General features: G+C 56.1%; 3 protein-coding genes across 13 annotated transcripts in view; 2 read left to right on the top strand and 1 right to left on the bottom strand.

Annotated features, from left to right (window-relative positions):
• Positions 1-12,726, top strand: part of ANK1 (ankyrin 1) — a 55,245-nt gene extending 42,519 nt beyond the window's left edge. For 7 of the 10 annotated variants that reach the window (XM_088179959.1, XM_088179956.1, XM_088179960.1 and 4 more), the window contains 16 exons: positions 43-254; positions 382-586; positions 754-850; positions 1,215-1,443; positions 1,623-1,748; positions 1,830-1,949; positions 2,166-2,250; positions 2,481-2,555; positions 3,032-3,163; positions 3,367-3,513; positions 5,170-5,722; positions 6,389-6,647; positions 7,870-7,953; positions 8,197-8,364; positions 8,667-8,788; positions 10,505-12,726. In XM_088179959.1, coding sequence (XP_088036085.1) covers positions 43-254; positions 382-586; positions 754-850; positions 1,215-1,443; positions 1,623-1,748; positions 1,830-1,949; positions 2,166-2,250; positions 2,481-2,555; positions 3,032-3,163; positions 3,367-3,513; positions 5,170-5,722; positions 6,389-6,647; positions 7,870-7,953; positions 8,197-8,364; positions 8,667-8,765 — 2,591 coding nt within the window. In that variant the 3' untranslated portion in view covers positions 8,766-8,788; positions 10,505-12,726. Of the gene's footprint in view, positions 1-42; positions 255-381; positions 587-753; positions 851-1,214; positions 1,444-1,622; positions 1,749-1,829; positions 1,950-2,165; positions 2,251-2,480; positions 2,556-3,031; positions 3,164-3,366; positions 3,514-5,169; positions 5,723-6,388; positions 6,648-7,869; positions 7,954-8,196; positions 8,365-8,666; positions 8,789-10,504 lie in introns of those variants that run through there. The other 3 variants (XM_088179957.1, XM_088179961.1, XM_088179962.1) reach the window with 3 other exon arrangements.
• A 552-nt stretch (positions 12,727-13,278) lies between these two features.
• On the top strand, positions 13,279-17,621 carry NKX6-3 (NK6 homeobox 3). Its single transcript, XM_014890857.2, has 3 exons — positions 13,279-13,999; positions 15,000-15,169; positions 15,246-17,621. Exons 1-3 carry the CDS (start codon positions 13,618-13,620, stop codon positions 15,474-15,476), a joined length of 783 nt encoding a protein of 260 aa, XP_014746343.1. The 5' UTR covers positions 13,279-13,617; the 3' UTR covers positions 15,477-17,621.
• A 1,862-nt stretch (positions 17,622-19,483) lies between these two features.
• On the bottom strand, positions 19,484-26,557 carry GPAT4 (glycerol-3-phosphate acyltransferase 4). 2 transcript variants are annotated; one of them, XM_014890856.2, is made up of 12 exons: positions 26,158-26,557; positions 23,667-23,736; positions 23,042-23,339; positions 22,888-22,962; positions 22,379-22,468; positions 22,171-22,264; positions 21,606-21,721; positions 21,333-21,388; positions 20,928-21,013; positions 20,590-20,718; positions 20,433-20,512; positions 19,484-19,858 (listed from the first exon to the last, which is right to left on the bottom strand). In XM_014890856.2, exons 1-12 carry the CDS (start codon positions 26,320-26,322, stop codon positions 19,750-19,752), a joined length of 1,368 nt encoding a protein of 455 aa, XP_014746342.1. In that variant the 5' UTR covers positions 26,323-26,557; the 3' UTR covers positions 19,484-19,749. The 2 variants fall into 2 exon arrangements, with proteins under 2 accessions (XP_014746342.1, XP_088036090.1); XM_088179964.1 differs by lacking the exon at positions 26,158-26,557 and adding an exon at positions 24,024-24,755.
• Between the last annotated feature and the right edge of the window lie 1,025 nt (positions 26,558-27,582).

The raw sequence follows: 27,582 nt of genomic DNA, 5'->3' as shown, positions 1-27,582 counted from the left end.
AGGCTTGCTGTATGAGCACTGATGGCTGTGCTGCCCTTGCAGAGCTGGAGAGCCAGGAGGAGCTGGATAAGAAGAGGATCTGCCGCATCATCACCACTGACTTCCCTCTCTACTTTGTGGTCATGTCCCGGATTTGCCAGGACTGTGATATGATTGGCCCTGAGGGAGGGTGTTTGAAAAGCACACTGGTGCCCATGGTACAGGCCACCTTCCCAGACACTGCTGTCACGAAAAGAGTGAGGCTGGCCCTGCAGGTGAGCCTCAGAGGGCCCAGCCTGGGGCCTAGACATGCTTCTGCAGTCAGGGGTGGGCAGCAAGCCTAGGCTGTGCTCCAGCCTGGGGAAAAACCATCCCTGATGCCCATCCTTGTGCTACCCACAGGCACAGCCTGTGCCAGATGAGTTGGTGACTAAGCTGCTGGGGAACCAAGCAACCTTCAGCCCCATTGTCACAGTGGAGCCACGACGGAGGAAGTTCCACCGTCCCATTGGCCTCCGTATCCCACTGCCACCATCCTGGAAGGACAATCCCCGAGATAGTGGTGAGGGTGACACCACCAGCCTACGTCTGCTCTGCAGTGTGATTGGTGAGGCTGCAAGCGTGCTTTCCATGGGGATGGGCTGGGCTGCCTCAGGGGGATGCAGCTCCAAGGAACTTAGTAAAGGACACAGCTATGGAGAAAGCAAATGCCTAGGGGATGCAGACCCTGGGCTTATGGAAAGACAGTATGCTCACCCTTGCTTTCTGTTCCAGGAGGGACAGCCCAAGCCCAATGGGAAGACATAACAGGCACCACAAAGCTGGTCTATGAAAATGAATGTGCAAACTTTACCACCAATGTGTCTGCCAGGTGAGTCCTGGGCAAACGTGTGCCCATCTGAGCATATCTGGTGCTCCTTGGGCCTTGCTACAGCCTTTGCCAGGAAAAGCCTCTTACCCCTGGTGCTGTGCTGCCCTATTCCTACATGCAGGGTGGTTTCCTCTAGCCTTGAGACCCCCATTCCTGAGCACACTCCAGGAAACACCCATGACAACTGGGTGTGCAGAAGGAAGGGGGCCATTATTTGTACTTGGGTGTGTCCCCATCACAGATGGGGCTACACCTGTGTCCAGAACTCTTGGGGCTTACTCTGCAGACCAGTTGGCTGTTGAAGGGGGTGGGGGCAGCTCCCTGGTGCCATGCCCAGCAGCACCCCAACCCAGATCTCCTGCAGGTTCTGGCTGGCTGACTGCCCACGCACAGCTGAGGCTGTGCACTTTGCCACCATGCTGTACAAGGAGCTGACAGCTGTGCCCTACATGGCCAAATTCGTGGTGTTTGCCAAGATGAATGATGCACGAGAAGGCCGGCTGCGCTGCTACTGCATGACTGATGACAAGGTTGACAAGACTTTAGAGCAGCACGAGAACTTCACTGAGGTGGCCCGCAGCAGGGACATTGAGGTTTGTCCCCAGCAGCATGTGTGGAGGGCAGCAGGGAGAGGGATAACAAAGTGAGGGGAGACTGATGCCAGTGGAAGGACCTGGCCCTGGCCTGGCTAGGAGAGCCAGGGTTTCCTGCCCTGTCCAGGAGCAGAAGCAGCTCTGTACAGGTTCCAAGCATATTTTCTGCTCCTGGTCAGGTGGTGGAGGGAATGCCTTTGCATGTCGAACTCTCAGGGAACCTGGTGCCTGTCAAGAAGGCTGCTCAGCCCCGCACCTTCCTCTTCCAGTCCTTCCGGGAGAATCGTCTTGTCATCCCCATCAAGGTAATGTTAGAGTAAAGGACTGGGCAAGCAGTTAGGGTCCTTGGCTTGTGCCAAGCCACCTAACTGGGCTCTGGCACTCAGGTCCGGGACAGCAGCCGGGAAGCCAGTGGCTCCCTGTCTTTCTTGCGCAAGGCCATGAAATACGAGGACCTCCAGCATGTGCTCTGCCACCTGAACATCACCATCCCACCCTGCACCAAGGTCAGTGTAGCGTCTTTGGCACTCTGGTAGGGGGCAGTGAGGGCCCATCCCTTCTCCAAGTGCAGGGGACAGCCCTTGCTGCCAGTTTTCTTCTTCACCTGCTCCATGTGGCCATGTCAAGCTACTCTGGGGCTGAAGGAGAAGCAGTCAGGTCAGGGCAGAGCTGCTGCCCTCTTTTCAAGCTGTTGACCCCTTGCTTTGTCACCACTTTCACAGGGAAGCGGCAGTGAGGAGAGAAGGAGGACGCTGACGCCGTTGTCTCTGCGGGAGCGATACAGCATTCTAAGTGAGACCAGCTTTGGTATGCAGCCTGCTGGGACATTCCAGCCCACTCACTACCTGCACTTGGGGTGCCCAAGCCAGTGGAAAGGCTGAGATGATCCTGTAATAGTTGCACTCACCTTAGTCCTGCCTGCAGGGCAGTGCTGTGCCTACATGCCTGTGTGACCCCCATAGCCAGCACCCCATTCTCCTCACCACTGTGGTGCAGGGCTCTGTGCAGCTGAGCTGTAACTCCCTCTTCCCCTCCAGGCTCTCTGAGCAGCACGGACAAGGCAGACCAGAAGATGGTTGACATAGCAGAGCAGCTGGGCCTCAGCTGGGCCGGTGAGTCCACAGCCGACAGTTCTGACCAAAACAACACTCCTCGGAAAACTTAGGGACACTTAGGGAGGCTGGAAATGTGCTGCCAGGTGTAGTGATTGCTTTGCACTGCACCCCTGCTTTGAGCATTCCAGGGCACTGAAGTGAAACTTCCCATGGCTGTGCTCATATTCACACACATGGGTACCAGGCTAGGGCTTTGCTATGAGTTGAGCATATTGCTGCTGTTCGTTGCAGCCACACATCCAATGGCAGAGCCCACACTTCTCAGCATAAGACCCTACTGCACTAGTCGCAGCCAGCCTGAGCAGGGGGGCTTCAACCCTTGCCCCATCCCAGATCCTGCTCCTGCCTGTTCTGCTGTGTTCAGTTGTATGTAACAGAGGGTCTCTGCACTGGTCCTGGCTGAGCCCTTCACAACGTCCCTAGCCTTGCGGTAGGCACCAGAGGGTGTGATACTGATGTGGTGTTTTCCCCAGAGCTGGCACGTGAGCTGCAGTTTGGGGTGGATGACATCAACAGAATACGTGTGGAGAACCCCAACTCCCTTCTGGAGCAGAGCATAGCCTTACTCAACCTCTGGGCCAGCCGCGAGGGCAAGCATGCCAAGAGTGAGTAGTTGTGGTGCCCTTTTACAGGCACAGAAGTGGCAGGGCTAGCTACACAGAGCAGTGTGTGCATCTTCAAGGACCACTGGCTGGCTTTACAGTGGTGGTTCATGCATATCTGCCTTCCCTGCCAACTTGGAGGGTGTCTGAGGCATAGCTGTGTCTCCCCAAGTGACTAGTTTGCTGACACCACCTTCCCCCTGCAGTTGAGAACCTGTACATGGCACTGAGGAACATCGACCGCAGCGAGATTGTTAATATGCTGGAGGGCTCTGGTCGGCAGAGCCGCAGCCTGAAGGGAAGCTGGCGCTACATGGACAGAGACTACTCCCTCTCGCCATCCCAGATGAATGGTGAGCCCCAGCTTCTGACAGGGAATGCAGGAGGGCCCCGGGGGCACAGTCTGTGGAGATTGGGGCTGGGGTCTTGCCTGACCAGGTTGCACCCACTGAGAACTGAGTGGGCATAAGGCATTGCTGACAGAGGTGGCCTCTTCACTGGGGCTTATGCTGCAGAAAGCTTGTCTCTGTCATACTGCTTTCTCAGAAATTCTCCAGGTGGGATTGACACGTGTTCCTTATCCCAGTGTGCCAGTGAGAGGTGTCTCTGGCTGTGCAAGCTGATCAGTGGCCAGGGAGCTCACTGAGTCCTGGCTGTACAGCTGTGGTGGTGGTCCTGGGCTGGGTCCCAGGCAGAGTATGCCTGGATGTGGGGACACAGCCAGAGTCAGCTGTGGCATATGCTGCTGGGGAGCCAGCACATCAGACAGGGGCAGGGCTTTGTGCTGCTACAGCCCCGCACTGTGGCTCTGCCCCTGCAGTGCTGGTTCATCGCTCTCTCCCTCTCTGTCTCTCCCCTTGTTCTGTTTTCTCAAACATGCCACCTAGTGCTGCCAGGTGCGGGCACTCCTGTGGGTCACTTCTTTTCACCTTTCTCTCTGAGCTCATCCTGGCCTCTCCTTCTCTCATCTTCCACTGCCTGTCTCCACTGTCTCCACCTCAGCTAAGCCCTCCGGGAGCTGCATCCTGCTCCAGTGACTGCATGTCATCAGGGACTACCCCTCTTACAGCTGTCATGCTTGCAGACAGCCATCCCAGGCATCCCAGCATCTCCTGCTGCACAGTCCCATGCTCCTTCCCTCACTGGCACTGCACTGCATGCCCCAGCCAAGCATCTGGGTGCCCATGGGTGAGGTGCCCTTTCTGTGCCAAGGGTCCCAGCCATACCCTGTGCCTTGGCTGTGGCTGGCATTCCCTGGCTGCTAGGGGAGCAGAACAGGTTCACTGCTGATCTGCAGGGGTGAAAAAATGGCTCAAAGCTGAAAAAGGCTGAGCAAAACCATCTGCATGGGTGGGAGTGCCTGGCTTGGTTGTAGTTCATATGGATGTGCCTGAGCTGTGCAGATGGCCCTAGGTGATGAGACAAAACAATGGCTTGTAGTCCTGGAGACACCAACAGGGCTGTAAGTCCCTGGCTGCCTTCTGCAGGGCCTTGGGGTTGCATGGCATGTTCTGGGGCCATCCTTCTCTGCTCATGGTACTTCCAACCTGCTCCTCTGTGCTGTGGAGAGTGTTTGGCTTTGAGAGTTGGTGCCTGCCAGTTGGCTACTTGAACTCCAGGCTAACTGCCAGCCAGCTGATGCTGGATGGGGGCTGTGGGCAGGGACCAGGGGGCTGGTAGAGCAGGGTAGCAAGGTGTCCTGCAGTGTAGATGGGGAATCGTGTGAACACCAGGCTAGTCCTCCTCACAGGAAGGAGGCAGCCCCAGGACCTGCCCAAACCAGCCCCAGGACTTGATGGGAGGCATGGCAGCATTTGCAGGGACCATGTGAAAGCAGCCGCTGCTGTGAGCACAGTCCTGCTCAGCCTGGCCACAGGGGGTTGTGACCAGCATGACCATTGCTGTCCTTGGGGCAGTCATCCTCACAGAAGCTGTTTCCCTTTTGCCCTACTGTGCTTGTGCGTGCCTGAGATGGCTGCTGGACATGATGCCTCTGTCTGCCCATATAGGTTACGCTTCACTGCAGGACGAGCTGCTGTCCCCTGCCTCCCTGCATTACACACTGCCATCCCCGCTGCGTGCCGACCAGTACTGGAATGAGGTGGCCATCATGGATGCTATCCCCATGGCTGCCACTGAGCAGGATGCCCTGATGGAGATGTCCGACATGCAGGTGTGGTCCTCGGGGCTCACCCCCTCGCTGGTGACTGCTGAGGACTCCTCTCTGGAGTGCAGCAAGGCTGAGGACTCGGATGCCACAAGCGAAGGCCGGTTCCCAGGGCAACTTCTAGCAGATGCTCATGGCCCAGACCACATGGGCTCTATGGACCTGGTTGAGGATGACACAGTGGACTCAGATGCCATGAATGGCCTGATTGACCTTCTAGAGCAGGAGGAGGGGCAGAGGCCAGAGGGGAAGATGCCATCTGGTGATCATCAACCAGGGACTGGGGAGCAGGACCCGGAGAGTGAAGTCTCTTTTGTTTCAGTTCAGCAGAAGGTGCAAGCCAGGATCATGACATCACCTACCTTTAGCCATGCTGTGGAGAAGAGTGCAGACAGGTACTGCAGCCTGGGGCACCAGGGTGACCGTGGTAGGGGAGCACAACTGCTTTGCCAGCTACTGCCCTGTGCTGGGCCAGCTGCAATAATCTCCCTGCTTTGCTTGCTTCCCTGCTGGTCTCCAGCTCTGGAGCCCAGGTATCTGCAGTACCTAGAACAATGGTTGGGCAATGGGTCTGGCAATGCCCTGGAGGGCTCCTTGCAGAGCACCTGGAAGGGACCCCAGTCTGCCAGGCCCTGCATATAGGCTGTACTTATGAGAGCTAACCCTAACCTGGGCTGCCTCCTCCTGCATTCCTAGTGGCACTGGACCCATGAGGTCGCTGGCAGCACCCAGAAATGCTCCACAGCATTAGACCACATTAGAGCCTAGAAAGCAAAGCATGGTCTTGCCTCAGACCCCGGCAGCCAAGCTATGAGGCTGTGGGATGGCAGGGAGCATGGCATAGAGATGGCCTGTGCCTTTTGTCATCTGTGTGTTTTGTGCTGCTTCTGCTGGGCACCCAGCAGTGCCATGAGCTGGGGAGTGGAGCCTGTGGGGTGCAGGCTGCGCCGGTGTGCCTGCCGGAGCTCGGCTGGTGCTCAGGGTGCAGCACTCCAGGCAAAGCTGACTGCCTCTCTCTCTCTGTCTCTCTCTCCCTATCCCTGTCCCTCTCTGGTGCCCAGGCTGAGGGACTGGAATGCAGAAGGCTCCTTTATCTCCTGCCTACAGGACCTGACAGCGGGCTCCTGGCAGGAGGGAGTCACCCGAAGGCTGCTCCCAACGCACACCACAGCCTCCGGGGCACAGGGCCAGGAGCAAGAGCAGGTCCTGATGCCAGCCACGGAGCTGATGCGGGTCAGCTCTGCAGAGGACAGCGACTGGCAGCCTCAGCACCCCACAGGCGGCTGGCAGGAGGAGTCCGACAGCCGCTTCTTTGGGCAGGTGAGGGTGGAAGCAGGGGACTCAGCCCTGCAGGAAGTGGTGACCCTGTGGACAGCCTTTTTTAGAGCCTGCTGCAAGGCCAGTCAGGCAGACCAGGTGCTAGCTCCTCAAATCTTCTGGCATACTTCCTGCCCCTTGGGGTGCCTCTCAGCCCAGAATAGCCTGCTGTGCTTGATACCTGAGCTCTTGCTCTCCATTTATAACCCAGTCACCCTCCCAGACTTGTTCCTAAGTAAGTATCTACCCTGGCTGCCAGCCCAACAGCCTGCTGGAGCCAGAAATAGAGTTGGTCTAGGGGCCAGGCTGGGTGGTGGGCTTGATGCCACGGTCACACAGAACCAGCAGGTACAAGGTGAGGGCAAGCACCTTTCCCCAGCCAGGGCACGCACAGCCATCCCGGCAGCACGGTCGTGCTCGGAGGTGGCTGTTCAGCTCTGCCGTGTGCGATACGTGAGTCACGCGTGATTCCAATGACACCTCAAACCCTGGCTTTTGTCCAGGGCTTCATTTGTCCTGTGACAGAAGAGTGCACGCTGCCCTCTCAGCGTAGTCAGGACAGGCTGCTGGGCAAGCTGACAGAGCAGAGGGACAGAGCTGTCCTGCTTGCTGCCAGGGGCAGTGCTGGCCACATGACTTCGAGCGAAGCTGTTTCTGCAAAGGCCGCCCCACCTGCCCGCTCCCTTCTCGCCGCCCACAGCCAGCAGAGCTGCGGTGACAGCAGAGCTGCGGCGACACCGGGCACGGCGTGGGCAGCCTGCAGAGCCGCAGGGCATGGCTGGGCTCTGACAGCGGCTCCGAGCCGCGCACACGGGCGGCTGTGCGTGCCCAGGCACAATGTGGGCTTTCCTGGGCCAGCTGCTGATCGCCCTGGTGCTTCTGGCCTTCTTCCTGGTCAGCTGCCAGAACGTCATGCACATCGTCAGGGGCTCTGTCCGCTTCCTGCTCAAACACGCCCATCGTGAGCTGGACAAGGAGCTCGGGGAGAGCCCGGGGCTGGCGGATGACGAGGAGGCTCTCTCGGCCAGAGTCGTCCGCCGGCGCGTCCTCCTGAAGGTAACGAGCGGGCAACTGATAGCAGCCCCAGAGCAGATGGAGAGGAAAGCAGTGAAGGGTCAGGGCAGGGCACGGAGGCTGTGGGGTGCATGTCAGGTGCATTGTTCTACCTGCAAAACAACTCCCCTCACCTCCCTCACGTGCCCTGATCTCCCTCCTGTTCTTGCAGGGGAATGAAGCCCTTCATCTCCCTGGAGAGCAGGTGACTGAGGAGCAGTTCACAGATGATCAAGGCAATATCATCACCAAGAAGGTGAGTGATCGGCGGCAAGATAAGGGCAAGGGCATGCAGCCTTTCTCTTCTCCCCTCCACCCCTGTAGCCCGGGGCCCATGTAGGGCATTCGAGCCCCGCTGTCTTCGGTTACAGTCACGGCACTTCTCCAGCTCTTGGGACAGAGGCTGCACACCACGTGCAGTTTAGGACCAGACTGCGTGAGGAGGGAGTTATGGTGCCCTGGGGCTAGCTGTGACACCCAGCTGTGTGGGTCTCCACAGATTATCCGGAAGGTGGTGCGTCAGCTGGGCCCTGGTGACATGGGTGACAGGCAGGAACAAGAGGAGCTGATTCTCGAGGGCTCCCTACAGGAGCCCCAAGATCTGGAGGCTGAGGATGATCACTTCATGAAATACTCCATCTTGCACCGGGATGGTCTGGGCGCCAAGGTACAGTGTGGCTCATAGCCCTTGCAGGCAGCCTGCCTGGGCCAGCACCCAGGACTCTCAGGGCTTCAGCAGGACTCTCAGGCTCTGGGACAATGTCACCCTCTGTTCTTTCTTCTGCCCTGCACTCCTCTCCTGTTCCCCCTCTAAGACTTCCAGGGGCAAATCTTGTCCACTGCACCAGTCTTCTTGCTTGATGTTTTCTGCCTGCCAACTGACTCTGCCTTTCCCTCTCCTGTCCTCTTCTCTATGTCTGTCTGTTCACCTGGGTGATGTCCTGCTTCCTGCCCCTGCGGCTTCCTCAGGAGGAGGTGCGAGTGCGTGTCCCGAAACCAGAGGTCTCTGGGGGCAGGATGGGGGCTCAGATAGTGAAACGAGCGAGCCTGAAAAGGGGGAAGCAGTGACCCCTCAAATGGCCTCTTTTGAGGTAACCCTGCCTTTGCTCTTCCTTCTGTCCTGGCTCTCCATGCTGCTGCCTGCACTGAGCTGCTGGTCATGCACATTCTCCTGGGGGAAGTCTGGCAGGGCTGTGCCCAGCTCCTGGCCTGCAGAGAGGGTTTGCTGTGCTGCAGCAAAAGACTGAAGGTGGGCATCAGAGTGCCCCTGCTGATAACCTGCTCCTGGATGCTGTGGGCACAGGTCTGCAGCGATGCTCCAGCGAGCTGTGTGCACAGCACCCCACTGCAGCCACAGTGCCAAGGGCTGCTACTGCCCTGACAGCATCCTGGCTGCTCGAGGTGATGGTTCTCAGTGACAGGGTCACAGAGTTGTTACTCCTGGTTATGCTGGGCTACATCCAAAGCCATTCCAGGGACTAGATTGCATTTGCATGGGGTCTGAGTAGAACTAACCCCTTCATGCATGAGCACTAATTGTGCAGCCTTGTGGCAGATGAGACCAGCCCTTGGAGCTGGTGCCTTGGTGCCCCCTTCCCAAGGGGTGCAGCTGGGCACTGGCAGAGCTGTGGGTCAGATGAAGGGTGTCCAGGTTCTGTGGGGCCATGGCTTACTGCCTCTGCTCACAGCACTGTTCTGGGAGTTGCAGCTGCTGCCTCCGCCAGCTGTGTAATGGAAAACATTGAGGTCCGCTGAAGCCAGGATGGGGGCAGGCCTTGGCAGGGCACTGCTGGGGGATGATGGGGCAGTAGAGATGCAGGAGTGGCAGGTGCAGGAATGTGACACCTGTAGGGGCTGACAACAGGGCACCTGCCTTTGACCTAGGACATTTCTTCCATTGACCCCCACTGAGCTCAGAATGGCCCCTTGTGCATTCCCTAATCCCTCTGCCTTCCCTGTAGGGTGGGACTAGACCAGGTTGAAGGCAAGGTGCTTGGCACAGCACACTTGAGCCTAGCTGCATCATTTTTCTCTGCACGCTCACTGCTGGGCTGACAGTGAAGCACTGGGGGAAGGTGTTGCATTTGTCTCCTGAGCTGCCCAGCACTGCCCTGGTAGGAGGCTGCTGAGCAGGGGCGGTTGGTCTCTCTCCACTCTCCTGGAGACAGTTAGTGAGCTCTGTGTGTATGAAAGTGTATGAAAGTCAAGAGGCTTATGCTTGTGGGCACATGTTCACGCAGACTCTGTCCCCATCTGCCTGCCCCACTCCCTAGACAGTCCCTGGCTCTGCCTCTCTCCGGGGCACCACTCCTGTTGCTTTGCTTTTACAGTTTTCCATTGTGTGGAAGTGGCCCAGGGTGTGCACTGGGGAAGGCCTTCCTCACTGCTGGGAGAGTGGGGTGCAGTCAGTCACCCTAGTTGAGGTGGGGGGCTCAAGGCTGGCCTCCTCCATCCCAAAACCTAGAGCAGGCTCCCAGCTCTACCCCTCCCAGTCCTTCCCAGTGCCACTCACAGTTGGTGCAGCTCAGCCACTGCTTGCTGGTCTCTGCAGATGGGGCAGCATCATCAATACCATCGATGTCATTGCTCCTAGTTCCAGACTTGCCACTTAGTGGTGCTGTGTCACTGCCTGACACCCCTCAGAACTTGTCTTATGGTTGCTTGGCAGCATGGATGCATGTGGGACAAGCACAGTGTACAGAAGGGATTTCCCAAGCCATGTACCTGGCTGCTCCCACCATTTATCCTGGGCATGCCACCAGGAATGCCTGGTAACCCCATTTCTGTGTCTCTCTGTGTCTCTCCAGGATCACACCTCAACACCAAACCACTGAACTTCACACACGTTCTGACACATACCTGAGAAGAGAGGCGAGGAGAGCAGAGAGTGGAGGGGAGCAGGGCTGGCTGTACATGTTTATATAGGCTAATGGCATGATTTCTGTATGAGACATACTTACCGTCCTATCCGCATGACTGACCGACTGCAAGACGCATGAGCTACAGTACTTAAAACTGACGAGGGGCCTCCATCCCTGCCCCACTGCTGCCAGGAGCCCAGAGACAGCACCACACACTAGGGGCGTGATCTCAGCTCCTTTGGGAGGCAAGAGCTGGAATAGAAGAAAACAAGAGGGAAAGAGATTCCACCTCCGTGTGATTGTGTGTGTAGATGCATCCCCCACGTCTGTGCTCCAGCTGCAAGAGGAAAGCTGGGACAGCATGGCGCTGCTCAGCACGGAAGGAGAGGTGCTTGGCCCCCCGCAAATGCCTGTGCTGCCTCTGCTGGACTTGCTTCTCATCCCTCCCTGTGAGTGTTGGGTTTTGGGGAGGGCAGCAGTGGCCAGAGGGTGCAAGGGGAGGCTGCAGGAAGCACAGCTGCACTGGGCGGAGGGACTGGTGCAGGGCTGCCCTTCCTCTCCCCAGCACGTGCAGTCTCCCACCAGGGCAGAGCTCTGGGCTGAGCACTGAGCTCGTTGCTTACGTTGAAAGTGTAAACTGTACAGCAATCAGCCTTGTGTATATGAACCAATAAATACTATGCAAACCCCTAGGGACACTCTAGCAGTATGTACAAAGCACTAACAGCTCTGCTCTCAAATACCTCTTCAGGCTGCAGGATGGGAAAAGCCTTTGGAATATGTGAGCAGCTCTGGTGAATGGAGCAGGAAGGCTATAGGAGTGAGAGGGCAGCAGCCCACCCCTGTCCTGTGCCCCTCTGCCTGAGCCTGGCCCCTTCCTGGCCTGAAGAGGGGGGGCTAGAGGTGCAGTCCCAGGTCCAGCCCCAGTTTGTGTTGGCTCCAGCTGGTTTGAAGCTGTAGGCCTGCATTGAGGTGCTTGGGGCCCAGGGAGGATGTACAGTGAGAGAGAGCAGTGGGTGCTTCTGCCACACATGGGGTTGTGCCTAGCTCTACTCAGCACAATATCTGCTCAGGAGATGAGCCAGGAGCTAGCAATAGCCAACAGCTGTGCAATATGCACCCCAGGTAAGGGCTTTGCAGGGACCCTGGCCTCCCTGCAAGGGGAGTTACAGCCCTGGATACTGACCCTCCCGGGACCAATCCCAGAGACATGGGGCTGCTGCCCCGGTGGCTGCATTTTCTCCAGGTGGAATCTGCTGTGGCAGCAGCCTGAGCCCTGGGGGCTGGAGCAGCCTCAGACTGGCTGCTCCAGCAGGAGAGCAGTGCTGGGCAGAGCTGCCCAGGAAGCTCAGAGTAGGGCAGTAGATTGAACCTGTTGTAATACTTGACCCCAGGAGCGCAGGTGGCACTTGGTCCCAGGTCCCTGACCCTGTCCTTTACCTAACTGATGTGGGGACCTGGTGTTTGTAGCACAGTGATGTGGGGACCCCCTGCTCTTTCTCCTGGAAGTGGCCATGGACCTGCTTTGCCAAGTCTGAGTTTGTTCTCTGTGGCCAGGTGCAGAACAAGCGCACCTCCAGCATCAGGCCATGTGATGGTGGCCTTGGCAGGGCAGCCCTGCCTTTCAGTGGGTACACATCTGCTGGGGAGCCCCTGGCTGCCCTGTGGCCGAGAAGAAGCCTCGCTGCAGCAAAGCAACTGACCCAGCTTAGCCTTGGAGAGCAAAGCAGTCCCCTCCCCACCCCAAAGTTGAGCCATATGGGCACAGACTCTCCATCCATCACCCTTGCTGCGTACAATAACCTCCCTAGACCCACTGCAACAGCTGACTCTGTAGCATCACCCTAGAGTTGTGTGTGGGTCCAGTGCTTTGGCCTTGTGTATGCCGTAGGGAATGTGCTGTGCTGCAACCGTGCCAGGCACCTGCAGTGACATTGCTTCGCGCTCAGATTGCTTGTAGGGCTGGTAGGGGGAGGCTGCACCCAACATTGAGCCTAGAGAATGCTGCAGTCTGCACACTAGAAGCTTTTTAGAAGTTTTAAAAATAACTTTTATTTTCTTTTTTTAATTGTTATGGAAAAAAGCCTTTTGGATCTCCCTGTCTTAGGCCCTGATGTATAGATCATTTCCCGTACACCAGCTATGAATTAATAAATAAATCAACACAAGCAGCGTCTCGTCTCTGCTTTTCCAAAGGTGGGGAAGATGGAGACCCCGGGGGTGGGTCTCCTCTTGCCGGGAGGGCGACGGCAGCCGTGGGAACGGCGGATTCTTGTGCTCTGCCATTCGTGGGGGAGTTGAAGGGAGGAGGAGCGTGCCCGAGGGGCTGCGGCTGCTCCTCCCGAGCTGGGCGAGGGGGGAAGCGTCCGTGCAGCCGGTGCCCCTGGTAGCCCCAGCACTGCGGCGGCTGTCCCGAGACAGCGGCGTTGCTGAGTCCCGGGCCGAGAGGCCCCGCCGAGAGCACCGGCCCGACCGGCGCTGTCCAGCGTCCGCGCCGCCCCGCGTTCCAGCTCCGTATCCCATCGCACCCCGTCCCGTCCCTTCCCATCTCGACCCATCCCCGTGTCCCGGCCCGACCCGGTCTGTCCCCCTGTCCCGTCCCGTCCCGTCCCGTCCCGTCCCGTCCCGTCCCGTCCCTCCCGCCGCCGCCACCGCCGCCGCCGCCGTTCAAAGCGCAATTTGTCTGGGCCGGACCAATCGCGCGCTGCCGCTGAGGCGCAGCCAATGGCAGCCGCGGCCGCCGAGGCCTGGCCAATAGGCGCGCCGCCCGCAGCCCGCCGGCCAATGGGCGCGCGATATTCTAATAGAGCTCGTCTTTATCAGAGAAATGTTGGCGCTGCCCAAGCCCAAGTTGAGGGTCCGGGGCCGGAGCCACCGCGAGGTCACCGGGCGCTTCCCGGGCTGCCCGCGGCCCCGGCCCCCGCCGGGATCCCAGTGCCAGCCAGGCGCCACGGGCCAGGGCGGACACTGGGGCTCTGTAGCCCCCAGGCCAGTGGTAATGGGCCAGCCATCGCACCTCCGGGTTTCCGGGCTCTGAGGGCCGCCTCGCTGCTAGAGCCATGGATGCCAACCTGCCAGGCACCTTTCTGCTCAACGGCCCCTCGCTGGGCCCCTTCCCCGAGGCCAAGGCGCCTGTTTGCCAGTACTCAGTGCAGAGCTCCTTCTACAAGCTGGGACCCCCCGGACTGGGTGCCCAGCTGGCGGCTGGCACCCCCCACGGCATCTCAGACATCCTGGGCCGGCCCGCGGCGACACCCAACAGCAGTCTCCTCCCTGGCTACCCCCACGCGGGCGGATTTAACGGACTGAGCTCCCCGGGCGTCTATTACGGGCCCCAGGTGGGCGCTCTCTCCAAGGCTGGTGGCGAGTACCTGCCGCGGGCACGGAGCTGCTGGGCGGAGGCGGCCCCGGAGTGGCGGGGCGGCCGGCAGTGCGGCGGCCGTAAGTAGCGGGCTCGGAGCGGCTGGGTGCTGGGTGGTGACGGGCACCTTGCGGAGTCCTGACCTGTCGGCAATAGGCAAGGGCATGGGGCAGGCTGTGTCTTCTCCATCGCCCTACACAAGGCACAGCTGGTTGGCCAGCAGGCCAGTGGGAACCAGGACAATGGGAAAGACCCCAGTGCCAGAGCTGCCGGACCTCAAACTGTCACAGAACTTTTGGCTTCAGGACAGGGGCAGCTATAATGGCAAATGCTAATGCTTTGACCCCAGGCAGCCACAGCTGGCAAGGACAGGCAGAGCCTTCTGACTGACAAGATCTGCCTGTCTCTCAGCCAGTCTCACTGGGGTTCAGTGCCTGGTTTAGTTTGTGGCAGAGACAGGCAGGATGGCCAGCCCCAGACCCCAGCACTACCTTCCTGGTGGAGAGCTGTCAGGGGAATTGCAGAGCATGTTGCTGCTGGGTTAGGTAGGATGGATGCATCCACTGTCCCATGGGAAGCCCCAGGAGGCTGGGTGCAGCTGCTCAGAACTGCAGCTCTGGTCCCGTTTACCCCTTTGCTGATGGTTTTGGTGCAGATGGGTTAGGCATTTTGGCCATCTTCTCCTGGCACAGCTACGCGCCAATGACCAGTTCTGCCTGTCTTCTGCCGTGTGTCCTGCAAGGTGTGGGGCATGGGGGCACAGTGTTCCCATCGTTGCATGGCTCTGGGGTCAAGCACTGTTGATAGCAACCCTTATACTCTCAGCACAACCACTTAGCACTGTCCTTGATCGGGAGGTGCCTAGCCTGGCTCTGGCTGTGTGGGACCTGAACAGTGGGCAGCTCAGCCTTCCTGGGATGGGGATGAAGCCCTGAAACAGTAATACAGTTTTAATTTAGAGGGGAGCAGGTGTGGAGGGACTGTTTGGTCACTGAGGGCCGGTGAGTGTGGACAAGGGAAGAGCCGTCCAGAGTTCTGGGCTGCCAAGAGCTCACCCACTTCTCTCTTCCTCTCCTGTAGCCCCTGCTCACTTGGCTGACAGCATCCACAAGAAGAAGCACACGCGCCCAACCTTCACGGGACACCAGATCTTTGCTCTGGAGAAGACTTTTGAGCAGACCAAATACCTGGCGGGTCCGGAAAGAGCACGGCTGGCCTATTCTCTTGGCATGACTGAGTCTCAGGTGAAGGTGAGTATTGGTCCCTGTGTGGCATGGGGTGTGCAGCATGTTGGCTGCTAACTGAGCTGGGCCCATGGGGCAACAGGTCTGGTTCCAGAACCGACGGACCAAATGGAGGAAGAAGAGCGCCCTGGAGCCCTCCTCATCCTCGCAGCGGGCGGGGGGCTCTGGCGGAGAGCGGGCGGCCTCTGAGACCGAGGACGATGAGTACAACAAGCCCCTGGACCCAGACTCAGATGACGAGAAGATCCGGCTGCTGCTGAGGAAGCACCGTGCAGCCTTCTCAATGCTGGGCTTGGGCACACACAGCGGCTGAGCACCAGCACAGCCTGCCCCTCTGGGCCGGGGAGTGACTGGCCCAGCCACCTCTGTCCTGCCAGGGGTCACTCCCCTCAGCAGCAGGTGCCTGGCGGTTGGGATGGGATGGCTGACAGTCTGATGGGGAGAATGGCTTGCAGGGCTGGGAGAAGCACACGTGGTAGCATCAGGTGCAGCTGTGTTATGGGCGTTGATGAAATAAAGGTCCCAGTCAAGTCCCAGCACTTGTTTTGTGGGCGTGTGGTCCAGGGTGGACTTGCGAGGCTGGGCCAGAGAAGGGTTGGGGGTAGGATGTACGGGGTAGGGTCTGCATGCCAGGCAGGGGAGAGGGCCGTGCTGTGTGTGGGGCAGGAAGTGCCTACAGAAACAGGGGAGCCCTGGAGATTTTCACAGGGTTTCCTCTGGTTTGGGCGTGTACCAGCAGCAAGAGCTGCTGGTTCAAAAGTCACTCATTGGGGCCTCTTATTGGAAGCTCTTAGCAGCAAATAAATATCATTTATCTTAACAGTGTGAGTGAGAGCCCATTCACCTGTCGGGGCTGCAGGATTGATGTGGCATCAATAGCCCCAGTGTGTTTGCCTGCCAACCTGTTGGGCCCCCCCCGCTCTGTGCTGCACCCCTGTGCAATGGGGGCTGCACATACAGACTGTGTGTGTGCACATGGGTCTGCACACCCCCTGTTCCGGCTCCCCGTGGCTCACCAGTGGCATGCCAGCTGTGGGTGCTGTGCAGGGCCAGCTGTCCTTTCCTGCTTAGGACGCCAAAGGAGCTCCAGCTGGCACAGGCACAGTGCTGAAGGCCGGACAGTTTTTCAGCCAAGAGCCAACTAAGTGCCAGCCAGGTGTGAGCAAACACGTGGGCTGTGTCTTGGAAGGAAATCGATAGCAGATAAGGTGCTGCCGGCCCATCAGGGGCTGATTAGCAGCATGGCACAGGCATGGAAGAGATAGGAATGGGGCTGGTGAAGGGATGCCCTTCCCTGCCGCTGCAGGCAGTACCTGCAATGGACTGGTGGCCCAGTCCATGCCTGGGACAGCTGAAGCTCCTGAGCACTGGGACCTTTCAGTGGCCCTGAGCACCAGCCTTGTGCAGGGCTGCAGATCATTGCTGTCCAACCTGTCAAGGCCCACACTTGGCTTAAAACCCTCTCCAGTCTCTCACTGGGCTGTGGCCCTTTGCAAGGAGACCTGACTGCTCAGTGCCCACTTGTTCAGAGCTTAGGGGACTACTGTCCCTGCACAGGTCCCTGTCCAGCCCCTGAAGTGAGCATGGGGCTTTTAATGCTCCCCCCTCAGCCATGCAGCCCCTCCACTGCCTCCATGAGACAGAGGCTGGGCCAGGACAGAGCCAATGGACCCTTTGCAAGGATATGGGATGGCAGGTCCCATGGGAGCATGGTGCACAGGGCTGGTGGAAGAGACACGTCACTGTCTGTGGACAGAGCTGGTGCTCAGCAGGAGCAGGTTCCACATGGTGGGAGAAGTGAGGGGCTGCTGGTGGGATATTTTTTTAACATTTTCTAAGCTGCCCAGCTTGGCTGACAATTTTTAATGTACTAACTGCCTGGTCCAGTGAGCTGATTAATTGGTGCTGTGGAGATCAATACAAAACAGAAAATTAAAACAATTTTAAAGTGATTAAGTAGTTTAACACCTGTCTGATGCCACGTCAGGGCTGGGAGACAAATAAAGCAGGTGGCAAAGGGCCTGCTGTAGCCAGGGAGAGTGACAAATGGCTGCTGCAGCCTGGTTGCCCCGTGCATCCCCACATTGAGACAGGCCCCCAAACAGTGCTGATCCCTGCAGGGCCCCAGCCCGGTAGCCAGGACTGACACCCTCTCGTCCCAGCGCTGCCCACTGTGGCTCCCACAGGCCCCTTGCTGCTGCGGCAGTGGTGCCCCATCAGCGCCGAGCTCTGGACAGGAGCAGTCACAGTGAGCATAGCTCTGCCCACCCTGTGCCTGGTGCCAGGCAGCCTCGGGCTGCGTGGGCAGAGCCTGGAGTCGTGGTGCGGGTGCAGGCAGGCCAGCCTGGCAGGCAGATGGATGGCAGCTCCGCTTCAATTCTGCATCCCTTTTCTCCCAGACAAACCCCGTCGGATTTTCATAAATCAAAGCGCCACACTGTTTAATAAAAATTTATTGACTTACAAGTGATTATTTATCAAAAGGCCATTAATAGCAGCTCCGGGAATGATGTGCTACTGGGTGGTGCGTGGAGACTAATAGCAAATCAATGCCAGCATCCGGGCAGAATGCATATGAGGGCTCCTGGCCCCAGTGGGGTGCACGGCTGCTGCAGCCAGAACCAGCAGCCCCTACCCCGTGGGCCGCCCAGTGCTCCCCGCCCGGTTATTTATTGCTTACAAATGAAATGATCGATACTTTTAATCTAGAGCTAAATTTATTAACTTTCTCATCGGAGAGAGACATATTGACTAGGGGCATGGGGTGGGAGAGCCAAGGAAAGATGGATGTGTGCCTCCTAACCTGTCCAGCCAGCTCCTTGCTTGCTGTGGAGTGTCCTGAATGCTGCTGGGGATGGTCTCCAAGCACAGCAGGACGGCTGGAAGTCCTGCAAAGCTGAGGAGGGTGCACATCACCATGGTGTCAGGGACAGGGCACTCAGCCGCAGGCTGGAGCCTTACGGGCAGCTGCAGCTGGGTCCAAGCACCTGAGGACATGGCAACGGCGTGGGGGAGGCCTGTGGCCTTCAGCAGTGCGTGAAGAAAATGTCCATACCACCCCTGGAGAGCAGAGCTCTCGGGGCACAGCCCTTGAGAGGGCTCAGGAGCAGCTGCTGAACGGGGAGAAGTGCAGGAGAGCCTGGAGACCCTGCCTGGGCAGCAGGGATCAGCAAGCAGTGATGTCCATGTCCCCAGCAGTTGTGTCCCCAGCTGCAGCACACGGGGAAGGGCCACCCACAGCGAGCACGGCATGGCCTCGGCAACCCATGGCTCACTGTGGCTCCCTCCAGGGCTCGCCAGACCAAAGCACAGTGCAAGGGTCTTCATCCACATGGCCCTGAGCTTGCAGCCAGAGCAGCAAAGTTCCATCAGGCAAATTAAAAACAAAACAAAACAAAACAAAAAAACAAACAAACAAACAAAAAAAAGAGCACAAGAAAATTCAGATTTAAGGCCACTTAACAGAACAGCTGTCCTCACCTGGCATAGCAGATGGCCTCCCCAACAAACACTTGTACTTGACGTTCATATGAGGCACTTAGGTAACTGCCTTCTCCAGAGTGCTAGAAAATGCAAGCAGGCTTCAGCAGGTAGCAGTGAAACAGCTCTTGCTTGTAAGAGTAGAGAACCCAGTTTAAGTGCTCAAGTTTGTGGGAATGTAAGGAAAATGGGACAGTACATGGGACAACTGCTCAAATGCAAGTTGTTTTACTGAATAATTCACTTGCAGAGCAGAAAAGGGCACCACCTCTAGCACAAGATTTCCGTTTTCTTGCAACAAGTTGATATTATGCATGTGTGTACATGACAAGGTCAGATACCACTGTTTCCTTCAGGAGAGACTTGAAAAGGGATTTTCTGCCCTAACCATGAAGTCTTGGGCTCTCCTACATACCCTAGGCTGCCACTGTAGCACGTACAGATTCCTCAGGAGCCCCACCTACCACTGCAGTGACACCTGGTACCCCACAGCCCCAGGGGACAGAGGAGGTTTCCAAGGAGTATGATCCTTACTGCAGCAGGAGCAGAGAAGTGGCTGGTACTGTAGAAGAGTCTGGGTCAAGCTGACAGGAAGATGGCAAAATATTTCTCCTGGAAGTGGATCTGGAAATGGCCTGAGAGACCACATTCTGCTCCTAAGGGGTTTATGCCTCACACACAAGGGGCACAGGTTTATGATGATTGTCAAGGCTTGGTTGTCAAGGCAGCCAATTTCAGCACAGCTCATCAGCTTTTGTGCTATGGCAGACTTGTGACTGACACACACGCACAACACACCAGTCCTTCCCTGGGGCTGGACACACCAGATGGAAGCACACGACACCGTAAGAGTTTCATTTAATACTGCCCCTGCAAGGGGCTTCACTGTAACAGTAACAAGAAGGCATCTTTGCCACGAGCTGCCAAAGGCCTAAAGACTCCAGGCAGCAATAGTGCCTCCGGGAAACAACAGCCAGAGGATGAAAGAGTGAGTCCAAGCAGCTCTGGAGTAGCCCAAGTCCAAAGATTCAGAGTTGCTCCAAACAAGCCCTGGTTGGTGCTGGAGGCTTTGGCCAGCCCCAGTGGCAGTGCTGGAGGCAGCAGACTCAGGAGCGGCTCCGGTCTTCATGGCTGCCTACAATCATTTTGCTGTAGAGTTTCTGCTGCTCCTCCTTGAAGGCGTCTTTCACCTTCTCTCTTTTCAGTCCTCCATCCCTGGGGAGAAAGTCATGTCAGAGAGGCTGCAGGCAGGCACCTCTTTGTCTGGGACTGTTCAGGGCAAGTCAGAATTCCAGTGAGTGCTGGCAGCTGCCCCTGTACCACATGCTGCCAGGGCACACTGCAGACCACCTGTCTCCAGAGGGCATCACTTTCTTACCTGGTTCTGCCTGGAGCTGCCCCCATGGCCCTGCACTGTGCTCTAAATAGCAACTCTGCCAGAAACATGAGCTACTCTAGTACCACTAGAGGAGACTGCCTGCCTGCCTGCCTCCTGGGCTTTGAGACCTTAGTGCCTGGGAAAGCAAGTTCCCAAGCTGAACACACCTTGCTGAGTAGAAAGAAGTCAAACCCAGGGCATCCCAATGCAAGCTACAATCACAGAATAAAGCCCTGATGCCCAGCATACAGAAGAAGCAAAGACTTTGGTCCCTTCTACAGAAGAACATTCCTCCAGAGGCCTGCTCTACCCTAAGCAAGAAACAAATGGAGCTCTACAGCCCATGAGCACATGACAGAACCCAAACAAGGAATTCTGGCACCAGGGAGAGAAAAGCCTGCTTGGACTCACCAGAGCAGATCCACAAGGCCCCCCTGCCTGGCAATGGCTGACTTCACTCGATTGGCAAACTGCACTGCGTCCTCTTCAGGCTGTGGTAAAATAAGACTGCTCAGCAGGAGCAAAGGGCCAAACAGGAAAGCAGTGAGATAGGCTGGGTTCACCTTACCTGCCTGGTCATTGGGGGCAAGTACCAGACACTGCAGACGATGGCCCAGCTGGTCATCATCCTGAGGAGGTAGGTCACCATGCCATATTTGCTGCTGTTCCAAAAGGCATCTCCAAACTGTGGGTCATACTACAAAGGCAGAAGAGTCAGGCAGTGGTTAGACCCTCTGTGAGGCTCCAACTTCCACCCCGAACTGAGCTACAGGTCAGCTGTCCCAGAGCACTACATGGAGTGACCTCAGCTTCCCTGTGCCCTCAGACCAGGCTGGACTGGGCTGCCAAGACAGAGATACAGAGGGACAGACAGACTTGTGCCCTAAGAACGTTGCCTTGTCATACCTTGATGGCTACAGGGTAAACTGTGGCTCCAATTTCAAAGCTCCCCTTTTTGAACATCATCACAGATGTGTTGTTGATGCATGTTCCTGTAAGAGGCAAGCACAGTCTTCACTTTCCTCTGCAAATCAGTTCAGAAGTCTAAGCTACAGGCTTAAGGGCAGGGCCACAGGAACCCAACAACTCTCCTCTGTCAGTCCAAGCCCTGTTCTCTGTGAGCACAGAATGCTGGGACATCATGTGTGACTCCTGCATTCTGAGGTCACTCAGCTCTAAAGACACAATGTCCCTTTTGTCTCAGTGGAGGGCCTCAAGCCCTTGCCTGTGTAAGAAGGAAAGGAACAGAGATGTGGTGCTATCTCAAGGTGCCTTCTCCACCTGGTGCTTCTCTGGCCCTGTTGCACTCACCTTCTGGAAAAATAAGAATGGGCAGTTTGCTTTTGTCCTGGACATGTTCTGTGAGCCTAAACAGAAGAGTGTCAAAAATTAGCAGAAGGGACAGACGCTCCCAGAAGCAATCCACACAGCACACAGTCCTTAACCTGCAGTCACCAGGGACTATCAGGGTGCCAACAACAGGGGCACAATCTCCCAGTACTTATGATGCCATGCAGTGCCCTCATCCAAGGGAGGTGAGCAGCCCTCTACCTCCCCCAGCCTTCAGACCCACCCCTGTCACACCTTCTGGCGACGAGGTGACGATCTTTGACCTCAGAGCGTTCGAACCAGACATGGGGACAAGCTTTCACCATGGCTCTCTGTATCACACCCATGAGCCCTCCATGGATCTGACCCACCTGAACAGAGCAAGAAGACGCAAGTTATAAGACCTGGGCACACATGAAAGTCAAGGCAGTGCCCCGTTTCACAGCCAAACTGAGGTTCATTTTCCTACCCCTACCCGGGAACGGCTAAGAGCAGAAGTCCCAGGTGCACAGATACAGCAAACCCCAAGTGCTTTTTCAGGAGGTCCAGCTGAGGAGGCGCTTTGCTATTCCATCAACAGCAAAGTCTAGAGCTCTTCTTGCAAAGCTCTGCCCACAGAGCCCTGCTGCTTTGAGTGCCAGGCTGAGCTTGCACAAACATCACACACAACAGAGTCTGACAGTGCCCTGCCATGTCCATGCAGGGGAAAGTTATTCTACATGCTCAAAGGACTCCTGCTGCCTACTTCCTGCCCCATAAGAAGCTTACTGCTCCCTCCATGCAGGTGGCCAGGCCTGGGCAGGCAGAGCTGGTACATTACCATTGCATAGTAGCCATCACTGGCCAGGATGATCACATCAATGGGGGAGGTGTGATTGGCCACACAGATGCCTCCATTTCGGGGTCTGTTTTCTCTAGACGAAAAACAAAGGCAGAGGTGAAGAAAGAGGAAGTAAGCATGAGACCTGCATAATGCCCGGCCAGGAACACCTCCTGGGCAGGGACAGCCTGGAGCAGACAGGCCTTACCTGTCGTGGTAGGTGATGATGGCTGTGAGGGCACGCACGCAGATCCGGTAACACATCAGGTGCACGTGTTTGCTCAGGAAGTCCTTGCACCTGCAGCCCAGGACAGAGACCATCACTCCCCAGTCCTACAATATCCCCTGTTACAGTGCCACTCAGCCCAGCTGCCCCAGGCCGTGGAATCCAGCCAAGCTTTCACATCTCTGCTACAGAAACACAGCATTGTCCTGAGCTTTGCCATCAGCTTATGATCACTGATTCTTAACTCATGAGAATAAAATTTTGGCATTCGCTCTTTTCTGTTATTACTCCTTTCAGAGGATAGGGCTGAGCACTCTGCCACTCGCTTAGTGCTCACATCCAGGCCTTTTGTTGAAAATGACAGCTGCCAGGACCACCTGCTGTGTATGCAGGTGGTAGAACAGAAAGCTTTGTAGGGAAATTTCAGTATTATCAGGTCTCAAACTGCACGGAGTGCTCCCCATCTGCTCTTCCCTCGAAGATGAGCTCACCTTCCATTTGGCAAATATCCCACCACTGTGGTACCAGTCACCAACAAGCTGATGCCAGTAAACGCCAGGGCTATCCTGCAGAAAGAAACCACATGCTAGCAAAACCAGGCCACCAGCAGCTTCCTGGCAGGCAGGTCCGTGCACCAGCACCCACCTGAGGGGCAGAAGGAAGCAGTAGCGGATGAGCACACCAAGTCCCCAGAGCACTGTGAGGCGCAGACTGATGTACTGGAAGTTGTAGTTGGTCCTGCTGAGCAGGTTCCAGGACTCCAGCTCTTCCGCTGAGAACCTCTTGGTCACTTCATCATCCATGATGGTCTCAATGCCTTTGCGGCAGAAATAGAAGATATCCGAGAGCTCAAACTCAGGGGTGTCCAGGGCTTTGCCACTGCCACTCCGGCGGATCTCCTTGATCTCCTCCTCCAGTGACGTTGGCTCCTTTGCAATGATACCTGCAACACACCGTAGGCAGCTCTGAGCAAAGTGTGACTTGCCCACTCAAAGACAGACAAAAGCCAAGGCCCTTTCTCACCCACCCGCCTCAGGGTCCCCTTCCTTTCTCTAGTCCAGACAGGCATGAACCAGTCCTCCCCACTATCTAGAAATGAAGCACTCCTGGGGTGCTTCCTTGCCCCTCCTCGTGAAACAGAGCTCTCTAGAACTCCCTCCTACATGGAAAAGACTTCCCAGCAGACCTCAGCTGCTTGGAGACATCACATTTACCCCACCTCCCCAAAATAATTTTGAACTCCATGTACCCGTGCAGGGCAGGATCTCACCATTGACATAGGGCTTGTACAACGGATGGTTCTTCTCCTTGGCACCACGCTCTATTCTCAGTGTTGCCCACTGTAAGACAGACAGGACAACCAAGATTTGCAAGGCCTATAGCTCCATCCTACTGCCCATTTTAGAGCTGACTTTCAGGAAGGACCACAGCTCAGGGGAGAAGAAGGGGCTAAAGCAGCAAGCTTCCATACAGAACTGAAAGAGTGAGTGATGAGCCCAACTGAACTGAGGTGGAAGCAGAGATTGGCCTGGGAAACAGGGAATGCCAGAGGGAAGATGAGTGCTTAGTGGTGGGATGGCACAGCAAGATTTTCTGCAGTTTCCATGACCTCTCAGCTGTGCTGTACCTTGTACATGGTTGCCACTGCACAGCTTCTGTGCATCCTTCTGGGTGTCTGCACCACAGTGTAGGAAGCTGGTCAGGGGACCAGTGCTACTTTTCAACCCTTGTTTCTTCCAAATTCAAAGCAGGGTCTTTGTTTTCAGGTTGCTGCTGAAAACATCAGGCTGATGACAGGATGGGATCCTTTCCCCTCTGATTCAGCTAATGGCTGCTGCTGCTTCTCAGCTCAGCAATCTGCCCAAAACAGCAGCAGCAAGCACCCTCAGACAGCTGGTTGCCAAATCCTGTGCCAGGATTACTTGTTTTCTCAGGTAATTTTCAAGGGCACCAGCACAAACTGCAGGCTGTATTTCTGTGCAGTTTCCCTGCCTGCCCTCCAAACAACCTTCACAGCCTGCAATTCATATAGGTCTGGAAGGACAAGCTTCTGAAGGAGGAGGACTTGTGTACAACATGCTGATCTGTGAAGAGAGGAAGTTGCTGGGAACTCTGGCATCCCGATCTCAGCCCATACCAGCAGCAGATCAGGAGGCAGCAATGAGGGAATGCTAATTGTATCTGGAGCGTCCCGCTCACCTTGCAGCTGCCTCTGCCAGCAGCTAGAACTCCAGGATTGCAGAAGATTGCCCATATACTGCCATTCTAGAAGCCAGGAGAGGAGTTCTGACCTGGAAGGAGCTAAGCAGCCTATGGACAAGGCAGTGCTTGCAAGCCCAGCACATCTCCATCCTGACTGCAGCAGCAGCAAACCCAGCCTCCCACCTGAGAGGCACCAGGCAGGTGCCCTCTCTCCCCACCAACATAGATGTGCTAAAGGATGCTAAATAATTGCCCTCCAAAATACAATTCTGAATGGTCAAACTTAATGAGTGAATTTTCCACCAAATCAGTGACCAGTTGTGCATGAGTGCTCCCCCATCCCACCACTAGGATTCTTTAATAAAAGCTGAAATAGACTTCCCAGTCTTTTTCAGAAAAATAATTTCAAACACCAATATAGGTGTTGAGAGTAAATGTTCCTGAACTGAACAAAAAGAACACATTGTGAAAAGTTCAATTTAAAAAAAAATTTCTGCCCATTTCAGTCAGTAAATTTATAGTCAGGTCTTTGGATATCTGTGTTAATGAAGCCCATCACAAAGCCCAGGGTCTTCCCATTGATACCTCAGGCTTTTGGGAGGACTCGAGAGTTTAAAGAGCTGAACACTCTGAGCTCCAGGGCTGTCATTCCAAGCCAGCCAGCACAGGGATACTCTGGGTACAATCAGCCCTGTTCCAACAGCAGTAGCTACACCTTACATCCTTTAGCAGCATGAACTCCGTATTTAAGAACCTAAACCCTCCCTAGCAAACACTTTGCCTTTCACCTGGGCTGCCAGGGTAGGGTGGTATAGGCTTTACCTACTACTCTTAGTAGATAAAAAATTCTGGTCTGGTCAGGAACTTGCTTCAAGAGGTGTTGGCTCACAGACAGCCCATAAAATTAGCCCACGTAAGGCAGGCAAGGGAACAGCATGACAACAAGCTGGAAAATTCCACTTGGCCTCTCTGTGCCAAGAGGGTCGGCAAGGGCAAGGGCTGCTGGTTGTCCTCCAAGGCGGCAGGTCCAGACACGGCTCAGTAGGTGACACTCCAGGACAGAAGCATGATGAGACCTCTGGGTTCTGGCCACAGACCACTCAGGGCTTACAGCACAAAAGTCCTGCCTTACCTCCTCTGCTCTTGCTTTGCCCAAACGCGACCTGGAGAACAGCAACCTGCTAGCTGCAGCCTGGTCCCTCCCCATCACACCTTACTCCAAGCAGCAGCAGCACTCTACCTTGCCTGGAACATGAACCTCTCCAAGCTACCCCTCAGATCCTGCTGCATTCCTGCCGAGCCCTGCTAGACTACTGCTTTAATTGAAGACCTACTAGATTAATTACAGGAAAAAAACAGCCCACAAACAAAGGTCTTGTAAACTGCATTTGGCTGAGATGAGCCAAAGAGGTCAACTGGCAGCAGCTCGACATCCACAGCCCAGCCTTCTGCTCCAGTCACCCACAATGCCCTCCTGAGACGAAAGCCTATCCTCCTATCGTGACCATGCTTGGACAAACCTCTACCAACACACAGAACATTCTGAAAATATGACTTACCTGAAAAATCTTTAATAAAGTTTTCATGTAAACCTTGCGGATGCCAAAGGAGACTCCAAAAATTGCTGGCACAATGATGAAAACCAGAAGCAGAGTGAAGAGGACTGTTATGGAAATCCCCAAGAGATTAACCACTAAGCTGTCAAAGGGGAGCAGGAGGAACATGGTGAAGGGCCCAGGCAAGGCTGGTGCCCTGCAGCCAGACAGAAGGGCTGCTGGCAGCAATGAACGAGTCCTCCTGTTACTCAGCAACAGTCTCACAAATGCACCGAGTCTGCAGTGTGCTCAGAGACTCCATTCCAAAGTTCACATCCTTTCGGGGCTCTGAGAGAGGGAATGCAACAGGATCACAGAGAGCACTTGGGAAAACAAGCCAAGAGTCTGCCAGGAGCTCAGCTGAGTTCAGACGGTGCAGGCCAAAGAGTTCAGAGCAGATGGTGCACACACACTGGTTTGTCCATGGGCAGGTGGGGGGCACGGCAGCAACACAACTGCAGGAATGGATCCCCTCCCAGGCTGCCACTGAGCAAGTCCTGCTGCGAGGCAGCTTGTGGAGAAGCTGGCAGCAGAATCCCCTTCTGGCTGCTGAGAGCATGCAGAGTCTCTTCAGAGGGACAAGGTGGAGTCCATCCCTGAGCCTGCATTGGAGGAGATCGAGGGAGTTGGCACTCACAGGAGCCTACCGCACTGGAGCTATTATTGTTCTCCCCACGAGGACACGCGCACCAACACGGGTCCTTGCATGACGCCTGGAACAAGTTTAACTCTGGAGGCCCCTGGCATCCACTCACACTGAAGGGTCATCACAGACACGAATGAAGCTTGTGCTCCTGGAAAGCTTTCAAACAGCAAGTTGGCTTCTTGGCAGATGTGGCACTCACATGCCACCAGCAGCAGTGGAGGAGAGCAACTGAAGTCAGCAGATGAGAGAGATGTCAATGCAGAGAGCACGGCAGGAGGCCAGAGACAGTGGGCTCCAAAACCTGGAAGGCAGTACTTGGGCTGAGGTCACACAATTCAGAGCAGCTCCCGAGACAGCAAGACTGAGACTGATACTCTAGCTACTGCCTGTCACTGTCACAGACTTGGGAATCACCTCCTGCTGCCATTCATCCTGTATTTTCATACCATGCACACCTCAGATGGAGCAGACTCATCCAGAACCACACCTATGGCACAGGATGCTGCAATCAGGTCTCAAGTACAGGAAAGGAGTGACAGAAAACCCCTCCTTCATGACAAAGACCTTATCATGTCTCTCATTTCAGGGGCATCTCAGAAAACCGAGGAAGCCAGGTACCCAGATTCCTGGGTAGGCATCACTTCCTCTGCTCCTGTACATCTCATCCCCAGTGACAAAGGGCAGATTTACAAACAGTTCAGGACAGGAAGTTAGCCTAAGGGGAGAATTACTGCTGATGATTA

This window comes from Sturnus vulgaris, chromosome 28 (genome assembly GCF_052056855.1).
Source record: "Sturnus vulgaris isolate bStuVul1 chromosome 28, bStuVul1.hap1, whole genome shotgun sequence".
Taxonomy (NCBI): domain Eukaryota; kingdom Metazoa; phylum Chordata; class Aves; order Passeriformes; family Sturnidae; genus Sturnus; species Sturnus vulgaris.
The sequence above is the reverse complement of the archived record's forward strand: the minus strand, read 5'-3'. Positions and strand labels throughout refer to the sequence as shown.